We start from the raw sequence: 17622 nt of genomic DNA, 5'->3' as shown, positions 1-17622 counted from the left end.
CCACCTGAACGTTGCCCCTCACCCCCGGGGTCTTTTCTACCCAACAGACTTTGACGGAGACATTTGGATTTTCAGTTACTTTCACACAGTGGAAACTGAGTTTCTCCACAAAGGTTTGGGTTCTCTGCATTTGTTAGAGGAGGCAGGAACTTCATGACTGGAGATTAAGGTAAGAAAGAGTTGCTGTCCTGCCCAGCAGGGGGTCTGGGTGAGGAGAGTCTTCGCAGTAATCATAGGCAATAATGTTAGAGCCTGTAAGGTATGTTAGTGCCTATAAGGTACAGTCCACTTGCAGCCTGCCTTGCTAAGCAAACAGAAGGACAGAGACTTTCTATTTATACATCTTAAACCACTAGTTCTATATGACCAGTTTGATTCTGACTAGATTATTTTGCAACTTTATTGGATCCTGAATAAATAAAATTCAATATCACCACGATTAGTCCCCTTGCCTAAAAGGGGTCTGGTCCTGTGAACTATGTAGACACGAAATTCCAAACACATTGTGCATTCACTCCCAATGGTCTCATTAACTCTGGTCACTGCATGGGCTCTCTTATCTGTTAATGGACCAGAGCTAAATGATGGGCTGCCTGCCTGCCCGCTTGCCAGCCTGCCCGCCTGCCCGCCCGCTGCATCGCTGAGGGAGGGAGCATAGCGGTGTGCAGCTGGGGAAGTTGGAATTGTTCAGAGCCGGCTGCGCAGCCGTGGGGGCCTTGGCTACCTCTGAGGGGGTAGGGAGGGGGATGAGATCTCTCTGGCGGGGCGGGGTGGGGGAGGGGGACCACTAGCCCGGCTGCTCTCAATCTGCCGGTGGCTTCCGCCCCTTCATGGCTGCATCCCATCCAGCCGAGCCTCCTCCAGTTGTGGGAGCCACGCACTGAGCAGCGCGAATGTGGACCCATTAAGGCAGAACAACCCCAGGAACTTGAGTGGCACCTGGGAGTCTGACAAGGACTTGGGAGAGGTCGCCTGTCAGGGATCGGGAGGTGAGCTTGGGGCTCTCAGAGCACAGTGGTTCGATTGTTGCTCTCAGGCTTAGTGCATCTGGGTGGCGGGGCTCTTCTTATAGTTGCAAAGGCACACAGGCAGGGTGGACAGTGCCTGAGGGCAACGTGCACCCTCAGGGTTCCTGGAACGTGCAAATGCTCTCAGTTTATCAGTGGGAGTGTGTGTGTGTGTGTGTGTGTGTGTGTGTGTGTGTGTGTGTGTGTGCGCGCGCGCGGGGGGGGGGGGGTAGGTTAAGGAGTTGAAGGGGTGCCACCAAGAGGCCAATCCTCCAAGCCCCTTCCTCTGGGTAAGCGCCCACAGACTGAGACTGAGTTAAGGGGTTGCAAGCTCCCGCCTGCCAGCCCTGCCTGCCTTCCTCCCCTGCACAGGCAAAGTTTGTCTCTCTGGGATCAGTCTGTCCTCTGCTCCCGCAGCCCCGCAGATATCACTGCTCCTCCCTTTCCAGCTGCAGCCCTCACATGGAGTCCCCGGTCCAGATCTTCCGCGGGGAGCCAGGCCCCACCTGCACCCCAAGTGCTTGCCCACTCCCCAACAGCAGTGCTTGGTTCCCGAACTGGGTAGAATCGGACAGGAACCGCAGCATGGACTCAGAAGAGCAGCAACTGGAGACAGCGCACGTTTCCCCTGCCATCCCTGTCATAATCACCGCTGTCTATTCAGTGGTGTTTGTGGTGGGTTTGGTGGGCAACTCGCTGGTCATGTTTGTCATCATTCGGTGAGTGCGGGGACAGGGTGTGGTGGTGGCAGGGGTGGGGAGGGGAGGGGAGTTGACAGTGTGTACGTGTGTAGGAGTGAGCCAGCCAGGTGTGAGATCTCTTCTGTGCAGGGTTCTGGAGACTCTCCAAGGTGACATCTTACAAGAATTTCCTGGGAGAGTTTATACGAAACTGTGGGGTTCACACAGGGCAAACCCAAGGTTCCTTTAGGATTTAAGAGCTGCTTGCCTGTCAAAGCAGAGGCTCCAACCTCTGCTGAGAGAGCGCTGTGGGAAAGTGCCAGGGTTCCGATGACAAGGTCATCCCCTGGTAAAGATAAAAGAACATCTATGCAAGTCTTTGCTTGCTTACCTGCTTTGGATCGAAGCACTTTACTGCCCTGTGTAAATATTTCTTTAAATAAATTCCAGGCCCACCAAATGCAGTGGAGATAATTCAGAATTTTTGTGACTCATCAGACTGGTGTTGTGGCTTATCAAATGAAAACCAATATTCTGCTTAGTGAATATTCACAAGCAAGATTTCACAATGCCCAGGAACAAACACAATAAGTGTGCTAAGCAAGTATTCCACTTCTTTATTTTTATTTTTATTTTTTTTTAAATTTAATTATTTATTAAGGATTTCTGCCTCTTCCCCGCCACCGCCTCCCATCTCCCTCCCCCTCCCCTAATTAAGTCCCCCCCCCAGCCTGAAAATCAATCAGGGTTCCCTGATCTGTGGGAAGTCCAAGGACCACCTACCTTCATCCAGGTTTAGTAAGGTAAACATCCAAACTGCCTAGGCTCCCCCAAAGCCAGTACATGCAGTAGGATCAAAAACCCATTGCCATTGTTCTTGAGTTCTCAGTAGTCTTCATTGTCCGCTATGTTCACAGATCAAGTATTCTACTTCTGAGCTGTTTGTTTAGCCCTTGGCTTTTTGACACAAGTTCTTTCTGCGGGCTTTGAATTCATTCTATAGTTCAGGCTGGTCTCAAGTTCCCATCTTCCTGCCTCCAAAAACCTGAGTGCTAGGATCATAGCCATGGGCCATGATACTCAGTTCATAGAGCCCCCCATTTCCCCCTCTGTGTCCCTACATCCTCTGAGCTTTGGCTGCTTAGTAGATGACTTTCTTCTGTTTCCTAAGTGATCAAATCCTCCGTGGCCTCAAAGATCTCTTCTGCCCTCCTGGAATATTCTCCTTATTACTCAAACAGAGAGACAGAACCAGTGGTATATGTGTATGCTAAAAGAATGAACACAAGGAATTGGTTTATTTGATTGTGAGGCGAGCGGGGCACCTGACATCTGTATTGCAGGAAGCAGGAAGGGCTAGAAGATATGCCCGGGTAAAAATTCTTCCTTGGTCAGCCTCAGTTATACTCTTAGTGCTGTCTCTGATTCAGCCGCCCACCCTTGTGCTCATTATTGCTACCCCTACTTAAGACCAACTAAGATCTCCTACAAAAACCCTTCACAGTAACACCCAGATGAAGAAGTTTGAAGAAATAAAAATGTGTGAAGACCTAGCAGCCACCATCTGGCTGAGAACCATTAAACCTACTGACACCCCACCCCCATGGCTTCATTCCTATTTTCCCTTCCTTCCTTCCTTCCTTCCTTCCTTCCTTCCTTCCTTCCTTCCTTCCTTCCACCCTCCCTTCCACCCTCCATCCCTCCCTCCCTCTCTCCCTCCCTCCCTTCATTTCTTGTTGCCATGATCATCAGGAAAGTGATGATAAACCCCAAAACACTCTCTCTCTCTCTCTCTCTCTCTCTCTCTCTCTCTCTCTCTCTCTCTCTCATGCTCTCTCTTTCTCTTACTCCCCCACAGTTACCCAGCCTTACCAAAAGACTCCCCGCTCCCCCCTCATTCTTGAAGGCTACCCGATGATCCATCATGCACTGCTGAATTTCTAGACCTGCCTGGATTATTCTGAAAGGACTACCATTAGAAAGCGCTATAGACTAGGTGGCTTCCAGAACAGAATCTTTTGTTTCACAGTTTAGATGCAGAAAGCCCCAGGTTAAAGTGTACTAGGTCAGTATTTTCTGGAATCTCTTTTTGACACGTCACCGCTCTTTACATCTGTCATCTCGGAGTGCTCAAATGGACGTTTACGGCATGTGACTATGTCCTAACCTCTAATACAGACATCAGGCATATGAGCCGACGTGTGGTCTCGCTGGATCTTAATGACTTCTCTGATGGTCATGTCTCCAGTCACATTCTGACGTGCCAGCGATTAGGACACCAAAATATTAAGCTCAGCCTGCGACTCTAACCCATCTCTTTTCATTCTTCTAGAGCACTTCCTTGCAGTTTCAAGTTCTGCATGATTTACTTTTATTTGGTCAAAAGTTCACTCTTATGAAGGTGCATTTCTTTGTCAATTAATTTTAAGGATAAACAAAGAAGTTTTACAGAGAAAAACAAAGGAAAATGAGAAATTTGTCAGGTCTTGGTGACAGGCTAAGGCTTTTATCTTTTACCAGGTTTCAGGAATTTGCAGCCAGGGCTCGGCTCACTCCCAGACTTGCTCTGGAATAGAGGACATTTGCTTCTTTGGAGCTCAGCATCACTGTGTTGAAAGTTCCCCAAAAGAGTCATATTTATTTATGTATGTATGTATGTATGTATGTATGTATGTATGTATTTATTTTTAAAAAAATTCCGCCTCCTACCAGCCTCCCATTTCCCTCCCCCTCCCCCCACTCCTCTCCCCTTCCCTCTCGAGTCTGAAGAGCAGTCAGGGTTCCCTGCCCTGTGGAAAGTCCAAAGTCCTCCCCCCTCCATCCTGGTCTAGGAAGGTGAACATCCAAACTGGCTAGGCCCCCACAAAGCCAGAACATGAAGTAGGATCAAAACCCCGTGCCATTGTCCTTGGCTTCTCTTCAGCCCTCATTGTTCGCCATGTTCAGAGAGTCCGGTTTTATCCCATGCTTTTTCAGTCACAGTCCAGCTGGCCTTGGTGAGCTCCCAATAGATCAGCTCCACTGTCTCCGTGGGCGGGTGCACCCCTCGTGGTCCTGACTTTTTTGCTCATGTTCTCCCTCCTTCTGCTCCTCATTGGGACATTGGGAGCTCAGTCCAGTGCTCCAGTGTGGGTCTCTGTCTCTATTTCCATCCATCGCCAGATGAAGGTTCTATGGTGATATGCAAGATATTCATCAGTATGGCTATAGGATAGGATCATTTCAGGTTCCCTATCCTCAGCTGCCCCAGGAACTAACTGGGGACATCGCCCTGGGCACCTGGGAGCCCCTCTAGGTCCCTGTCTCTCTTGAAAGAGGCTTAAAGGTAACTGTGGAAGGACCATTGCTATGGAAAAGGCTACATTTTTCAAGCTCAAATTAATTGATCCATCCAAAATTTCTGAGCACGGAGCTTGATTGTCATAAAGAAACCAATTTATTCACCTACAAATAAGAGGAAAAAGTTTACTTTTCCTTAAGCCACGACGCAGAAATTCTATAGTTCACTCTGCTTACGTCATCTTAAGTTTGGGACAGATACTGGCTTATTTAGATTATCTCTGAGCAGGTCTAGCCTAAATGACAAAACTGTGTGGCTGAACTGAATAAGTGTGGGAAGGATTGCGATGACCCAGCTGGAGAGTCTTCAGTAGCAATGCGTCTTCCATGTCAGTTCTTTCACGCCCTCCACAGAGTCCCAGGAATCCCCTAGATGTCCTTGTCTTCCAGAGTCTCACGGGTATCAGCTTGGCTTCCTTCTACATATTGCAGACCACTGCAGAGGAGCATAAAGAGAGCCGGTGGACAGCGTGGCTGGTCACATCCCATGCACCACTGCTCCCTCCTGCAGCTTTATCCTGCGAAACAATATGCTCTCATTTTTCTGCGTCCTGTCTGGGAACCAACATTAACATTTCCTGTTATGCGAGAAGAGCAAAAGCAACCTCGGAAATTAAGAGCCCATCTTTTTTTTTTTTTTTCTCCCTTCAATTATTTTGTACATGTTTAAAAATCTCTCAAAAGAGAGCTAGTTTCATGGCAGCTGCTTGTGTGGATTAGTTAAAACTATTTTCTCTCAGTGGAGTATGTGAGCTCAATGAAGTATGGATCCTGCACAGCCACTACAGGACAGAAGCTAAACAGCCACAGTAAGATAAAGAGGATGGGGAACGGAGGGAGGAAGGGAGGAAAGAAGTCAGCCGGGCTGGGATCATAGCCCTGTAATCCCAGCTACCTGATAGGTTGAAACAGGAGAAATGTGAGCTCACAGCCTGTGTGGACAACTTAGTGAGGGTAAAATAAATCTCAAAATAAAAACTAAAACACAGAGCTGGAGGAAATGTCTCTGTTTGGGCCCTTAGTGAGCACATATAGGGCCTCGGCACCATAGAAAAGACAGAAACATGCTGTAGAGCTCTTCCTGAGTGAGCAGCCCACAGACAAAGCCTTCTAACTGCTCCCACATTGCATTCTCCCGACTGTACTTTCTTTCCTGGCATCTGCCTTGGGGCTGGTTTCAGGCTAGTTTGTGTCTTCCTGGGAGGGAGGAATTCTCTCCATTAGCTATTGAAATGCATCCTCAGTGGCAGTATCTTCCTAGGAACTGTGGGGGTGGCACCTCCTTCACCCTAGCTTGACTTCTGTATGCAGGCAGACATCGTTGCCCTTGGAGGCTCTGTGCTTGACTACAAATCTACAGTTCTGTGGCTGTGAGACAGCTGCCCTTCTGGGATAGGAGGGATTTCAGTGGGATAAGTAATATAGGCTTAGGATTGTATCAAGAGCTTTGAAGGTAACAATTACTTGCGCTTCACCTTCTCTTTAAAAGGGCATGCCAGTTTATGTCATAGATAAAGAAAATTTGTAGAAGAAAAATAGTTGGTGGTAGTCTTTGTTTTTGAGACCGTCTCTAAATTCTCCACACTCCCCTCAAACTATCTGCTTACTTCAGCCAAGCAAGGACTGGAGTGGCAGCCCTGTACTACCAAACCTCATAGGAGGATGGATTTGAAGAATGGAGTTAATGCTGCAAAACTCTTGTGGGCTATTTGTTCATTTATGTGACACTTACTATCCAAAATTTTCATAAGGTCAGAATTTTCATAAGAGACTTAAATCTTTGCTTATGTCAACTCTTCAGACTTCTGTATGAAGCCATAGAAATAATTTTAAATACATGCCTTTTGGTGCCCAGATGGCTGTGCCTGACTGCACATGCTAGAATTGTGACAATACCAAGAGGAAGGGATGATCTCTTCCCAGCCACTGACTACTCCAGTGAAATTGCTTCTTGCGCATTCCCCATCCTCCTTAAGGGGCCACAGTCCTGCTGGGACAGCCTGCCCAGTTGTGATGCCTGCCTTAGGATTGTCGCTGTACTGGGTTGCTTGGGTGCCCAGGTGTGATGCTTGTCCTAGGGTTGCTCTTGTACTTGGTTACCTGAGCAAGAACACCATCTTGTGTTCCTGTTTCATCCTCCTATGCTGGCTCTGTGCACAAGGGTGAACAATGGAAACACCGTGGCTCCAATGGGAATGAGGTTCCACGGAGCTACTGTGGACAGAGGCAATGTCAGACCCAGCTCAGAGGCAAGAACCATATTTCCTTTCTTTTCAGAAATGAACAAACTACTACTGCCTCTTAGTAAGCAACCACGATTTCAATATCAAGTAATCTAGAAGGATGTTTAACAAATTAATTTTATTGAGATGAACTGAAGATATCAGGAGAATTTAATGAAGCAAACTCATTATGTTTTCAAGTCATTCAACTGAGAAGTCAGATCAGGACAATCTTCATTCCTAATCATTTTAATTTTATTTAATATCTTAAAAGAGACTTTTCTAAACTAATAGTTGAGTTCACAGAAAACTTGAAAGAAAGGCATCGATTTTCTACATACCCTGACCCTCACATGCAGTCTTTCTACCATCAGTGTCCTGCCCCAACCAGAATGAGACAACTGATCTACCTGCACAGACTCAGGATTGCCACCCAGACTCCATGGTTTGCGCTGGATTTGTTTCACCCTATCAGCTTCCACTGAGGTCTAATTGACTACTGAAAATGACTTGTGTTGAAGGTGTGGTTAGGTCATTTGTACTTAAAGTTCATTTTAAAATGTCACTTAAAAGCCTGCATGTTGAAGATGTTGTCATACACTTAAAGTGCTGCTCAGAGGTGGTGGGATGTTTAAGAGGTATGGCACAATGTAAGAAAGTGAGGTTGCAGGACCTTGAAGGAGAGATTGTGGGGTGCATACATGAGCTCTTGCTCTCTCTCCCCTCTCCCCCATTGAGGTAAATAGGCCTCCTCTTCCATGACATACTGAGCCATCATGACCGTCTCCAAACAAATGTGCCAATAGTGAACTGAAAGCTCCCAAAGTGGAAGCCGAGACAAGCTTTCCTCATTACAGACTGATTACCTCCGGTATTTTGTTACTGTGACAGAAAACTAACATCGTTTAAGACATGCATGTACTGTGAAATGTTTAACATAAACACCTACATTACCACACAGAGTTGCTTCTCTGAGAGTGCCAGTTATAGGAGGCACACTTAAGAATTCTCAGATCCACACTATAGTAAGTAATTATAGACATCACGTATACATTTTTTCCCTCCAGAGTGAATTCATCTTGTAACAGAGGATTTGTATCTTTGACCAGTGTCTCCTCATTTACCCACCATTTTATATCACAAGCACAGAAGCCAGCATGTCTTGCAACCTGGAAAACATACCCAACATAGCGAATACATCATTCTTGTTGGCAATGCAAAAGAAAGCCCACCCACCACTTGCTTGCCTCTTGTCATATTGGTCTACTGCTTGCTCAAAAGGACCGTGTTTCCCTGAGGCTGCCCAGCTTTCCTCCTACTGAGTCTGAATGTGGGCAGTGCCAGTGTTGGAAGATAGATGCCAGATCCATGGGTTTAGTGGAGTTGTACTTTTCATTACGTTGGTAGCAAAGTTTGGGTTTCTACTATGTCACTGGCTTTCACTGTAGAACAAGTTACCTGTTCCTTTGAATTCATTCGTTGCCACCCTCCACCTCCAAATCACTACAGTTGGCTCTTCACATCTGTGGATTCTGTCTTTGTAGATTCAACCAAACGTCCTTAGGCCTGTCTTGGTTTGTGTCTGTACCAAATCCGTGCCATTTAACAAACTCACAGAAACAACAACACCCTCCCAAACACTGAGTGTAACTACTATTTACATTGCATTTGTGAACACACAGAGGGAAAGAAGCGAGAAATCAGGAAAATCTGTTCAGATTGGTAAGAGAGAGAACCTGATGGGAACTTGAGCTTACCAGGTGATAAGGATACAGAGATATGGTTGGTATCCAGTATCCTTTGCAGGAGGTAGTGAGGCTTTAGGAGATAGGCTTTCTAGGGAATGATAGAAGACTAGATGGGTGGGAACAGTGGTGTTGGGCCAGTGGATACCTACGACCCATAAGAACAAAACTCTTTTATGCACTTACTAGTGACTTACCAAGTGGAAGATGGTGCTTTAGGAGTTGCATGTGAGCTGGTAAAGTTGTGGTGATGGTTAAATCACACACACACACACACACACACACACACACACACACACACACACACACACACAGAGTCACACAGCAGGGCCTGCCCCGTGATAAGTGCTTAGGGGATGGTGGCCGCTACCATCATCACCAAGGCAGCTGCTGCTCTTCTTGTTAATTGTAATAACCTCCCATGGCCCTGCCCTAACGACCTATAGTATAGTCCTGTGTTTCTTGAGGACTCTCAGAACCCATGTCTACCGGGTAAAGAACCTCTGCCCTCTTCTTGGTCTGTCTTTCTCCTCCTGTCCAGTGTACAGTATTGTGACTCAGGGTTGTAGCTCTGTGGAGATTAGCGAGGAGAAACCCCCGTGTTTGCCTTTTTGTGCCATACGCTCCTTTGATGTGGATGCTAAGAAGGGCAACCATTTCCAGTTAACCCACCTTCAGCTTCTGCACACAAGCCCAAGCTTCCCACCTTGATGGTGACATTTTACTTTAAATGCTTGCAAATTTCTGTAAAGCATTGCGGTTGAAATGGAGAACAATCATGTTCTATTTCAAGAAAAAAAAAACCCTATGTCTTCTCTTCAGTGGACATAAAATGAATTAAAAGACTGGCTAACATTTTGTTGTAGTTAATTATAAACAGCTCCTGGGGGCTCCGCCAGAATCTCTGATTGTAGAGGTCTTGGTTTCCACTTACATGTTCATGGAATCCAGCACAGCGTACTTCCTCCAAGACTGTTAATTCTATTGAATTTCTGGCTCATTCTTTCGTTTGGTTCTGCTTGTGAGCTCTCTGTCCCATCAGTGTGGCAGGTTTCTAAGCACCTGTCTGCAGGCTGGAGCCCAGCCCTGTTCTTCAAAGCAAGGTCTGTCTCTGTGCTGCACAGATCACTCGAGACCACATGTCTTCAGTTAGAGGTGTGAAAAGGCATAAATCTCCGAGGCAGTTTGAAGGGCAGGGTGAGAATCAAGTAAGACAAACGGAAGTCAGAACAATAGATTTTTGAAAGTTATTTGGGAACCGGAATGACAGATGGAGGAATACATAACTTGATTTCTAACTCCTGGATTGAAGTTTCTGCACTTTAATTTGTATTTATATCACTTGAAGATATTTAAAAAGAGAATTACATGATTCTTAGTTGCCTCGTTTGTGGAACAGCAATGTTAGGCTCTAGCACATGGAGTTACTGAGAGGCCTAAGCGAGATAAAGTCTACATTCCGGATGGAAAGCTTTTTGAAATGACTCCTCACTGTGCTTGCTCTCTGTGCTCAGTTCTTTTTTTTTTTCTGAACTCTGATGACATGACGTGGAATCTTTCTAAATTCAGATCTTATACAGTTTTATGCATCTATTGCTTATAAATATTTTGAAAAGCTAAAAACCAGATTTCACCCAACATCTTATGATGACTTTGAATCCATATCTTCTTTCATTTTAGTATTCTTGCACTTGTGTTTTTCTATGTCAGAGCTCAAGTTTCATTTGACCACCATCTTTGTGTTCAAGCTAAATTGGGTAAAGTGGGCATGAGCGTTATCTGGAAGCTACATCCAGCTTTGTTTTCTGGGTTTGCTATTAGATTCACCCCAAATACAAAAGGGAGAGGAGGAAGGGTTGGGGCACAGGATATAAATCAGACACAGTTGCTGGGAAAAGGGAGAAATACATTTTGCCCCAGGCCCCAAAGTTACCTTTGGAATACTGTGTAGTGAGCGTGTATATTTTTTTGTTGTTGTTGTTGTTTTTTCGAGACAGGGTTTCTCTGTGGCTTTCGAGCCTGTCCTGGAACTAGCTCTGTAGACCAGGCTGGTCTCGAACTCACAGAGGTCCACCTGCCTCTGCCTCCCGAGTGCTGGGATTAAAGGCATGCGCCACCATCGCCCGGCTAGTGAGCGTGTATATTATATACAAGGAAACTGAGGCTTATCTATTAGGTCCTTGCTATTCTCTGGATCTTGAACATTGCCCAGTGACCTGTGTGTTGAATATGTGGCCTTAGACCCTTAATGTATGCAGGGTAGTGGGTGGTCTTTGGACTTTTGTAGGTGTGTCCTTAAATGGGATTTCATGTTCCTCTTCATATTCCTCGCTACTGGTAAAACGAATGGCTCTCTGCTCTGCTGTGCTCTGTTGTGCATGCCTGCCCAGATGTGCCACCTTACCACTGACCTGTAGCTACTGACATGGTATAGAACCTCCAAGAAAGGGAACAGAATTAACCCTTTCTACAGACAAGTTGAATAGCTCAGGTATTTTTCATCACGATTCAAAACTGACTAATTACCCCTAGTGAAGTCTGTCTGTTAACTGGAAGGGAGAAAACTGGAGATCATGACCCTGGTATGTCTAATTTTATAAAGCAAAGTATGGCAGTGCATGTTAATGAAGACACAGGAACTTCAGATACCCCAAAAACAAGAGTAGATACCAAAGCTACACCAGCTGAAACTTCTAATAATATCAGAGATTTTTCTTCAGGGAACTTGAAGGAGTAGGAATTATGCCTATAACCTGTATTTTTTTCAAACATAAAATCACATTTTAAAATAGGCAATATTAAAATGTATTGCAGTCTATATTTTCTCATCAGAAACATTACTTCCCTAACTGTGCTTGCTTAGTTATCTGTGCTTTTAGAAAGATATGAGTATTTGGTTATAAAGTCTTAAAAGCTTTCAGATACATATAGGCCATTTAATGATATTTGAGTTAAATTTCCAAAGGTGTAATGTGTTGCCCTACTTCCCTGAGTAAATCACTCATTTAGAAATGAACCATGGAGGAAACCAGAACTTGCTAGCTTTGTTCCTGTTCCTTGTAATGCCCTCCCACCCAGCCAATGGCATTCTTTGTTTCTCTTAAGACGAGAAGGAGGATATGAAAGGCAGTGGATGCTGAGGGTAGCAGGCATCCATTCCTGCCAGATGTGTGGAGCCAGACTTCACAGTGGCCTCTCTCCTAGGCTCCCAGCTTACTATCCTTGTGTATCAGAAACTGACTCAGGAAGCTGAGACTCAGGACTGTGCCTTCACCTTGGGCAACACCATCCCATTTCTCTGTTATCACTGACAGCAGGGTGTTTTCCTGAGGAAATGTATGTGTCTTAGGAGGACAGGGTGCATTCATTGAGGTAAAGTTTACAATTCTGAGGGACACGGAAAGGAATTAGCACACTGTTTTTCTTGGCTTCGGAGAGGTCAAGCACTATGAGTATTTACTGCTCAATGGATTCTGGAGGAAGTATTCCTTCAAGGAACGACTCTTTGATTGTTGATTCAGATTTGAGGAGATATGTTACTCTGAGTTTTGTGTTGTAGTGTAGAGAATGATTTCAGCTTCTGGGCAGTCTTGCCAACTCAACTTGAACATTATTGTCCCCTTGACTGCAAATTGAGACAACTGTATACTTTAAAAACCCGTCTAGGACTGGGATAGAGAAAGACAGAATTTATTTTTATCTACTGTGATGTTGCTGTATCAAATATATCTCATCTTGATCCGTCTTGTTTATATACTACACTTAAAATGGCAAGTTGGTGGCATATTGGCTAGCAGAAATCAATGACTCTAATTGTGCTTTGGCCTCTACTGCTGGACACATTTTAAAATTGAACACCATTTTGTACTTTCAAAAGTAATAATAAAAGTAAATGATTACAGCGATTGATTTGTCAAAATAACTATGAAGGGAAAAGGGTTTGCATTAGACAAACAAAAGAAAAGTGTTTCAAAAATACTTAAGGTAAGACCTCTATGAAGGATTAAAATAAATCATCACCTATAACACTGAGACCTCTATGTACTCTAGTCTGTCTGTGTATTCATCTATTTATTGATCTGTACTTTCTTCATTCTCTTTTTTTATTTAAATGTTTTGAGCAAAGCACTAAGACAAAACTTTAATCAAACCTTTTACAATCTGCGCACGCAATGACTACAAGGGAACAAGTAATTGCATAGCAAAATTAATCATTCAGTGACTGCCACTAACATTCACCCTCTGGGTTTAAGTTGCAGAGCTGGAAGGAACTGACATTTTTTCTTATCATTTAGATACACGAAGATGAAGACAGCAACCAACATATACATTTTTAACCTGGCTTTGGCAGATGCTTTGGTTACCACCACCATGCCCTTCCAGAGCGCTGTCTACTTGATGAATTCCTGGCCTTTTGGGGACGTTCTGTGCAAAATTGTAATTTCCATAGACTACTACAACATGTTCACCAGCATATTCACCTTGACGATGATGAGTGTGGATCGCTACATTGCTGTGTGTCACCCCGTGAAAGCCTTGGATTTCCGCACACCTTTGAAAGCGAAGATCATCAACATCTGCATTTGGCTTCTGTCCTCATCTGTTGGTATATCAGCGATCGTCCTGGGAGGCACTAAAGTTAGGGAAGGTAACATCCATTGCTTTCATCCCACTTATAAAAATAGAATTTTTGATTAGATAAACTTTTTTTTTTAACTTTGGGAACTAGTGGAACACATATCTATCGGGAAACAAGCAAACAAAAAGTAATGTATAATTTATAAATCCATGGAGGATTAGAAACAGAAAAATTTTTTTTCTTTTCACCTCCAAACCTGGAGTGGGGCGATGACAGTGCCAGAGCATAGACACCCAGAAGTCTCAGATCTTTAAAGCACTTGGTGATTCTGGAGGAACTGTAAATCCAGGGAGGGAAAACTATATACACTGGCTACCTTTTTATTTCTTTTCTTCCCTTACTTTCCACAAAAGCTTTTGTGACACTGGGATTTACCGTACCATTCTACAAAACATACTTTGGAAACATTTGTATTTTAACTAACAATGTAGCAAACCAACCAGAAAGTGAGTGTGAAAATCCTGACGCGATTTCTGTTGGTCATAAGAAGAAAAGTGTGTGCACACAAGGTCTTCTAACTGCTACTCAATTCCATCATACTCATTACTCTTATGACCGGGAGAAAATGCAGTCTGAAAGGGTATGAAGTAAGGAACCAAAGGCAAGAAGGTTTTGAAAATGCAACCTAGCCATCCCATGGCTTTCCTTCTTTTTCTTCCCAACAAGGGATTAAATTATTAAACACATATGTGAGATCTTTCTCCATTCCACTTTAAGGTTATTCCTCATATACCTTTTCTCCATTGGCTTAGGTCCGCTCATGATCAGGTTCACAGGTGCTTACAATTCTTGCTCTATGCAAACAGGGACACTATTCTTTCCCTGTGTTCATCAAATTGGGATGAGGGATGAAGTTGCCTGGGTTCTTGAGAATACACCAGTGCCTGAGTAGCAGTCTTGGGGTGCCTGGCTTAACCAAGCTGGAGTGTGACCTAGCTTAGTCTGACCTGAAACTAAGGTTAAAACCACTGTCTCCAGAGTTTTGCTTTTGAAGCTATGGAAAATATCCTTGATCTTAATAAAGATTCCCCAGAGGGGAGCAGGTAAACAGCCTTTGAACTGTATAAATACTGCTTAATGCTCTTGCAGGTGTCCAGATGCATCCTTTTATTAGCGAGCTTTGTAGTACCTGTGAGTACAGATAATTGAGTATGTGTAGCAAGGACTTAGGAAGAAGACAGGCACTAAAATCATTGCTTATCTTACACGGTCCAGGCATGGGTGACTTTTGTTCATTCTAGATCCTTTATTTTAGAGAAATTTGAGGGTCATATCAAAATTGAAATGCAAAGTAGATTTCCAGTCTGTGTCTTAACAGCAGACTTGCGTCACCTTCGTTCTCAGCACCCCCAGTAGAGTGGCACCCTTGTCACAGCCCAGTCTAGATGAACACATCGTCACCCCAAAATTGGCAGCTTATAATAGGGGGTTATTCTTGGTGTCGTGTTCTCATGGCATTTTCTTCTGAACCGTGTTGCAAGTTCTCAGCACAGCTACATCAGGAGTTGGACTATGACACTTGTCATCAAACAAGCAGTTGGGAAGATGAATGGTCACACAGAAGAATTTATTTTTTCATGACTACATTAAGGGGGAGATCAATGGCAAGAAGCTTTTCTGAGGCTCAGGTGTCTGTAAATACAAATCCCATCCTGGAGCAATGCTCTGCACCTGCTAAGATGAGAAGGGGCTTTGTAGCAAAAGGTGATAGAGGACTTTCCCAGGGCAAATATAGACCTGGTTTTATATTTTGTGTTCCACTTGCAAATTTAACTACTTTATTAGCTCTAACATGTGTCAGACAATGATACTCTAGGAGAAATGAGTTTCAGTTAGGGTTTTGATAGATGAAATGTAGAGAGATATGTTTGTTTCCAGATAGATGTTGCTGGCGATGAATGCATAGATGCTGTAGAGGAAAAGAGGCACCGAGGTCAGTGAAGACGAATCTGTGCAGCAAAGGAGAGCACAGTAAGGTGGTTTGCAGGATATCTGTTTTTTTCCTTTTACATTTTTCTAGTTGCGATTTTGTTTGTATTATGAAAGGTGGTTTCTGTGGACTGCAGGCATTTTGGAGTGCTACCCCAGCTGCCTGTGAGAACTGTTTGATGAGTAGGAGGAGTGATTGAGGCCATCTTTCTAACTGGAAATGACTGGCTGGTACTGTTCTTCAGCATGTCAGTGTCATCAGCTACCACCCTGGTCCTCAGAGGTTGCTGTGACTTGCTGATGTTCACCAACATCTTCTGATGCCTGTGCAATAGTGAGGGCTCTTGTATATAGCAATGGTTTCACTTTATGGGTATTAAATATTGAATTTTATGTTTACATATGTGCGAATTATTTATTTTAGTAAATCATAATCTGCTTATCACCAGTACTATGTAGGCAACCCTAGACAAAGAATTGTAGGCAGGTAAGGGATGCTAGAAGCAGGAGAAATAGCCCTCCCTAGGGAATAATCCTCAGTTACTTATACAATATCAAATGGTCATCCCTGAAAACATACAGACGAGTAGCATTATACACAATGAGCTGGTTATATTTATATATTTAGTAATTATATATATATGCATATGTATGCAACAGCAGTTAAAGAAATAGAGGTCATGAATTTGAGAGAGTGAGGGGTATACATAGGAATGTTTGGAGAGAGGAAAGGGAAATGATAAAGCTTAATTTCAAAAACTAAAACAAGAAACAAAACAAGCATACAGCAAAATGACTAAAAAAACAAATCTTTAATTTGGCTGTTGGATCTAATTTTAATTATAGAAGTCGTAGGTGTTGGACTACGTGCCAATGAGAGCTATGACCGTACTCTACTAATCTGCAAAGGGAAAGAAATCCTGAAGCTACAATTCTAGCCTGACCTTCAATAGGGTCAAGGTCTTTAAATTCTGTCTGTGAGAACAATCATGTGATGTTTGAAAAACACTGCTTTTTAACTAAAGCAACCTTAAAGATAATTCAGTTAGAACATGCCTTCTTTTTCCAGAGCAGATGTTTGAAACAAGCCATGGGTTAGGGCCATTTGTGGGCCTTCCTCATTGGTGGCACATGTTCAGTGCCTAGGGCACATTTGGAGGCCACTCCCACCCCACAACTGGTGTCTATTTCGAATGTATTTTTAAAAGTAGCTACCATTGCTCATTTTCCACATCAATAATACCTGTTGATCAAATATTTACTAAGATGCAAGTATCTGTGGGGTAGTTTAAGTGAAAGGAGCCTTCACAGTTAAATTATACAACCCAGTTTCATCAGTTCGGTGTCATGCTTCCAAGTTTGATGAGTAACTCTTACCTATTAGATGCACAAGGGTTTTGTATGTACATGGCATGTGTTTAACCATTATTTTAATGATTCGTTCTCATTTTTTAGTATGTGCTGTAGGTATGACCCTTGTACTAAAGAATAATTTAGACTTAATCCTTATTCTAGGGGTGTTTACATTCTAGAGAGAATAGAGAGAAAAAAAATAATGACCTCATAATTTCCTAAAAGAAAATGATCTGTCTATGTAGTAAATAACATATAAGTAGCACACATTGTCAGGAAGACAACCAAAGAAAGGAACCTCTGTGTAAATATTTTTGAAATGACTTTTCAACTGAAACTTCTGTGAGAAAGAGACCTACAAAGATTAAACAACTTCCCCACCCCCAACACATACTTCTTATCTGCAAGAAAATGTTTATGATTTTTAGTTCAGTATCTGTGATCCCCTTGAACCCAGAATAGTTTGTTCTGTGGCTTTTCTTGTAGTGTTTTTGACCCCTTTGGCCTTTATAATCCTTCCTTCCCCTTTTCTGCAGAATTTCCCAAGCTCGGCCTAATGTTTGGCTATGAGTCTGGTCTGCATCTGTTTCCATCAGCTGCTAGATAAAGCCTGTTTGATGACAACTGGCCTGGGCTATAAATCTACAAGTGTGGCAGAATATTCTTAGGCATCATTACATTGCTTTTTTTTTTTTTTTTTTTTTTTTT

At 43.6% G+C, this 17622-nt stretch overlaps 1 protein-coding gene across 2 annotated transcripts in view; it reads left to right on the top strand.

Moving 5' to 3' along the window:
• Positions 1 to 819: 819 nt before the first annotated feature.
• Positions 820 to 17622, top strand: part of Oprk1 (opioid receptor kappa 1) — a 23362-nt gene continuing 6559 nt past the window's right edge. The window contains exons 1-3 of one of the 2 annotated variants that reach the window (XM_005362246.2): positions 820 to 989; positions 1457 to 1726; positions 13289 to 13641. In XM_005362246.2, coding sequence (XP_005362303.1) covers positions 1470 to 1726; positions 13289 to 13641 — 610 coding nt within the window. In that variant the 5' untranslated portion in view covers positions 820 to 989; positions 1457 to 1469. Of the gene's footprint in view, positions 990 to 1383; positions 1727 to 13288; positions 13642 to 17622 lie in introns of those variants that run through there. The other variant, XM_013351775.2, reaches the window with a different exon arrangement.

The sequence above is a fragment of the Microtus ochrogaster genome, linkage group LG5, assembly GCF_000317375.1.
Source record: "Microtus ochrogaster isolate Prairie Vole_2 linkage group LG5, MicOch1.0, whole genome shotgun sequence".
Taxonomy (NCBI): Eukaryota; Metazoa; Chordata; class Mammalia; order Rodentia; family Cricetidae; genus Microtus; species Microtus ochrogaster.
Note: the sequence above shows the minus strand (reverse complement) of the source record. Positions and strands in the feature narration are given on the sequence as shown.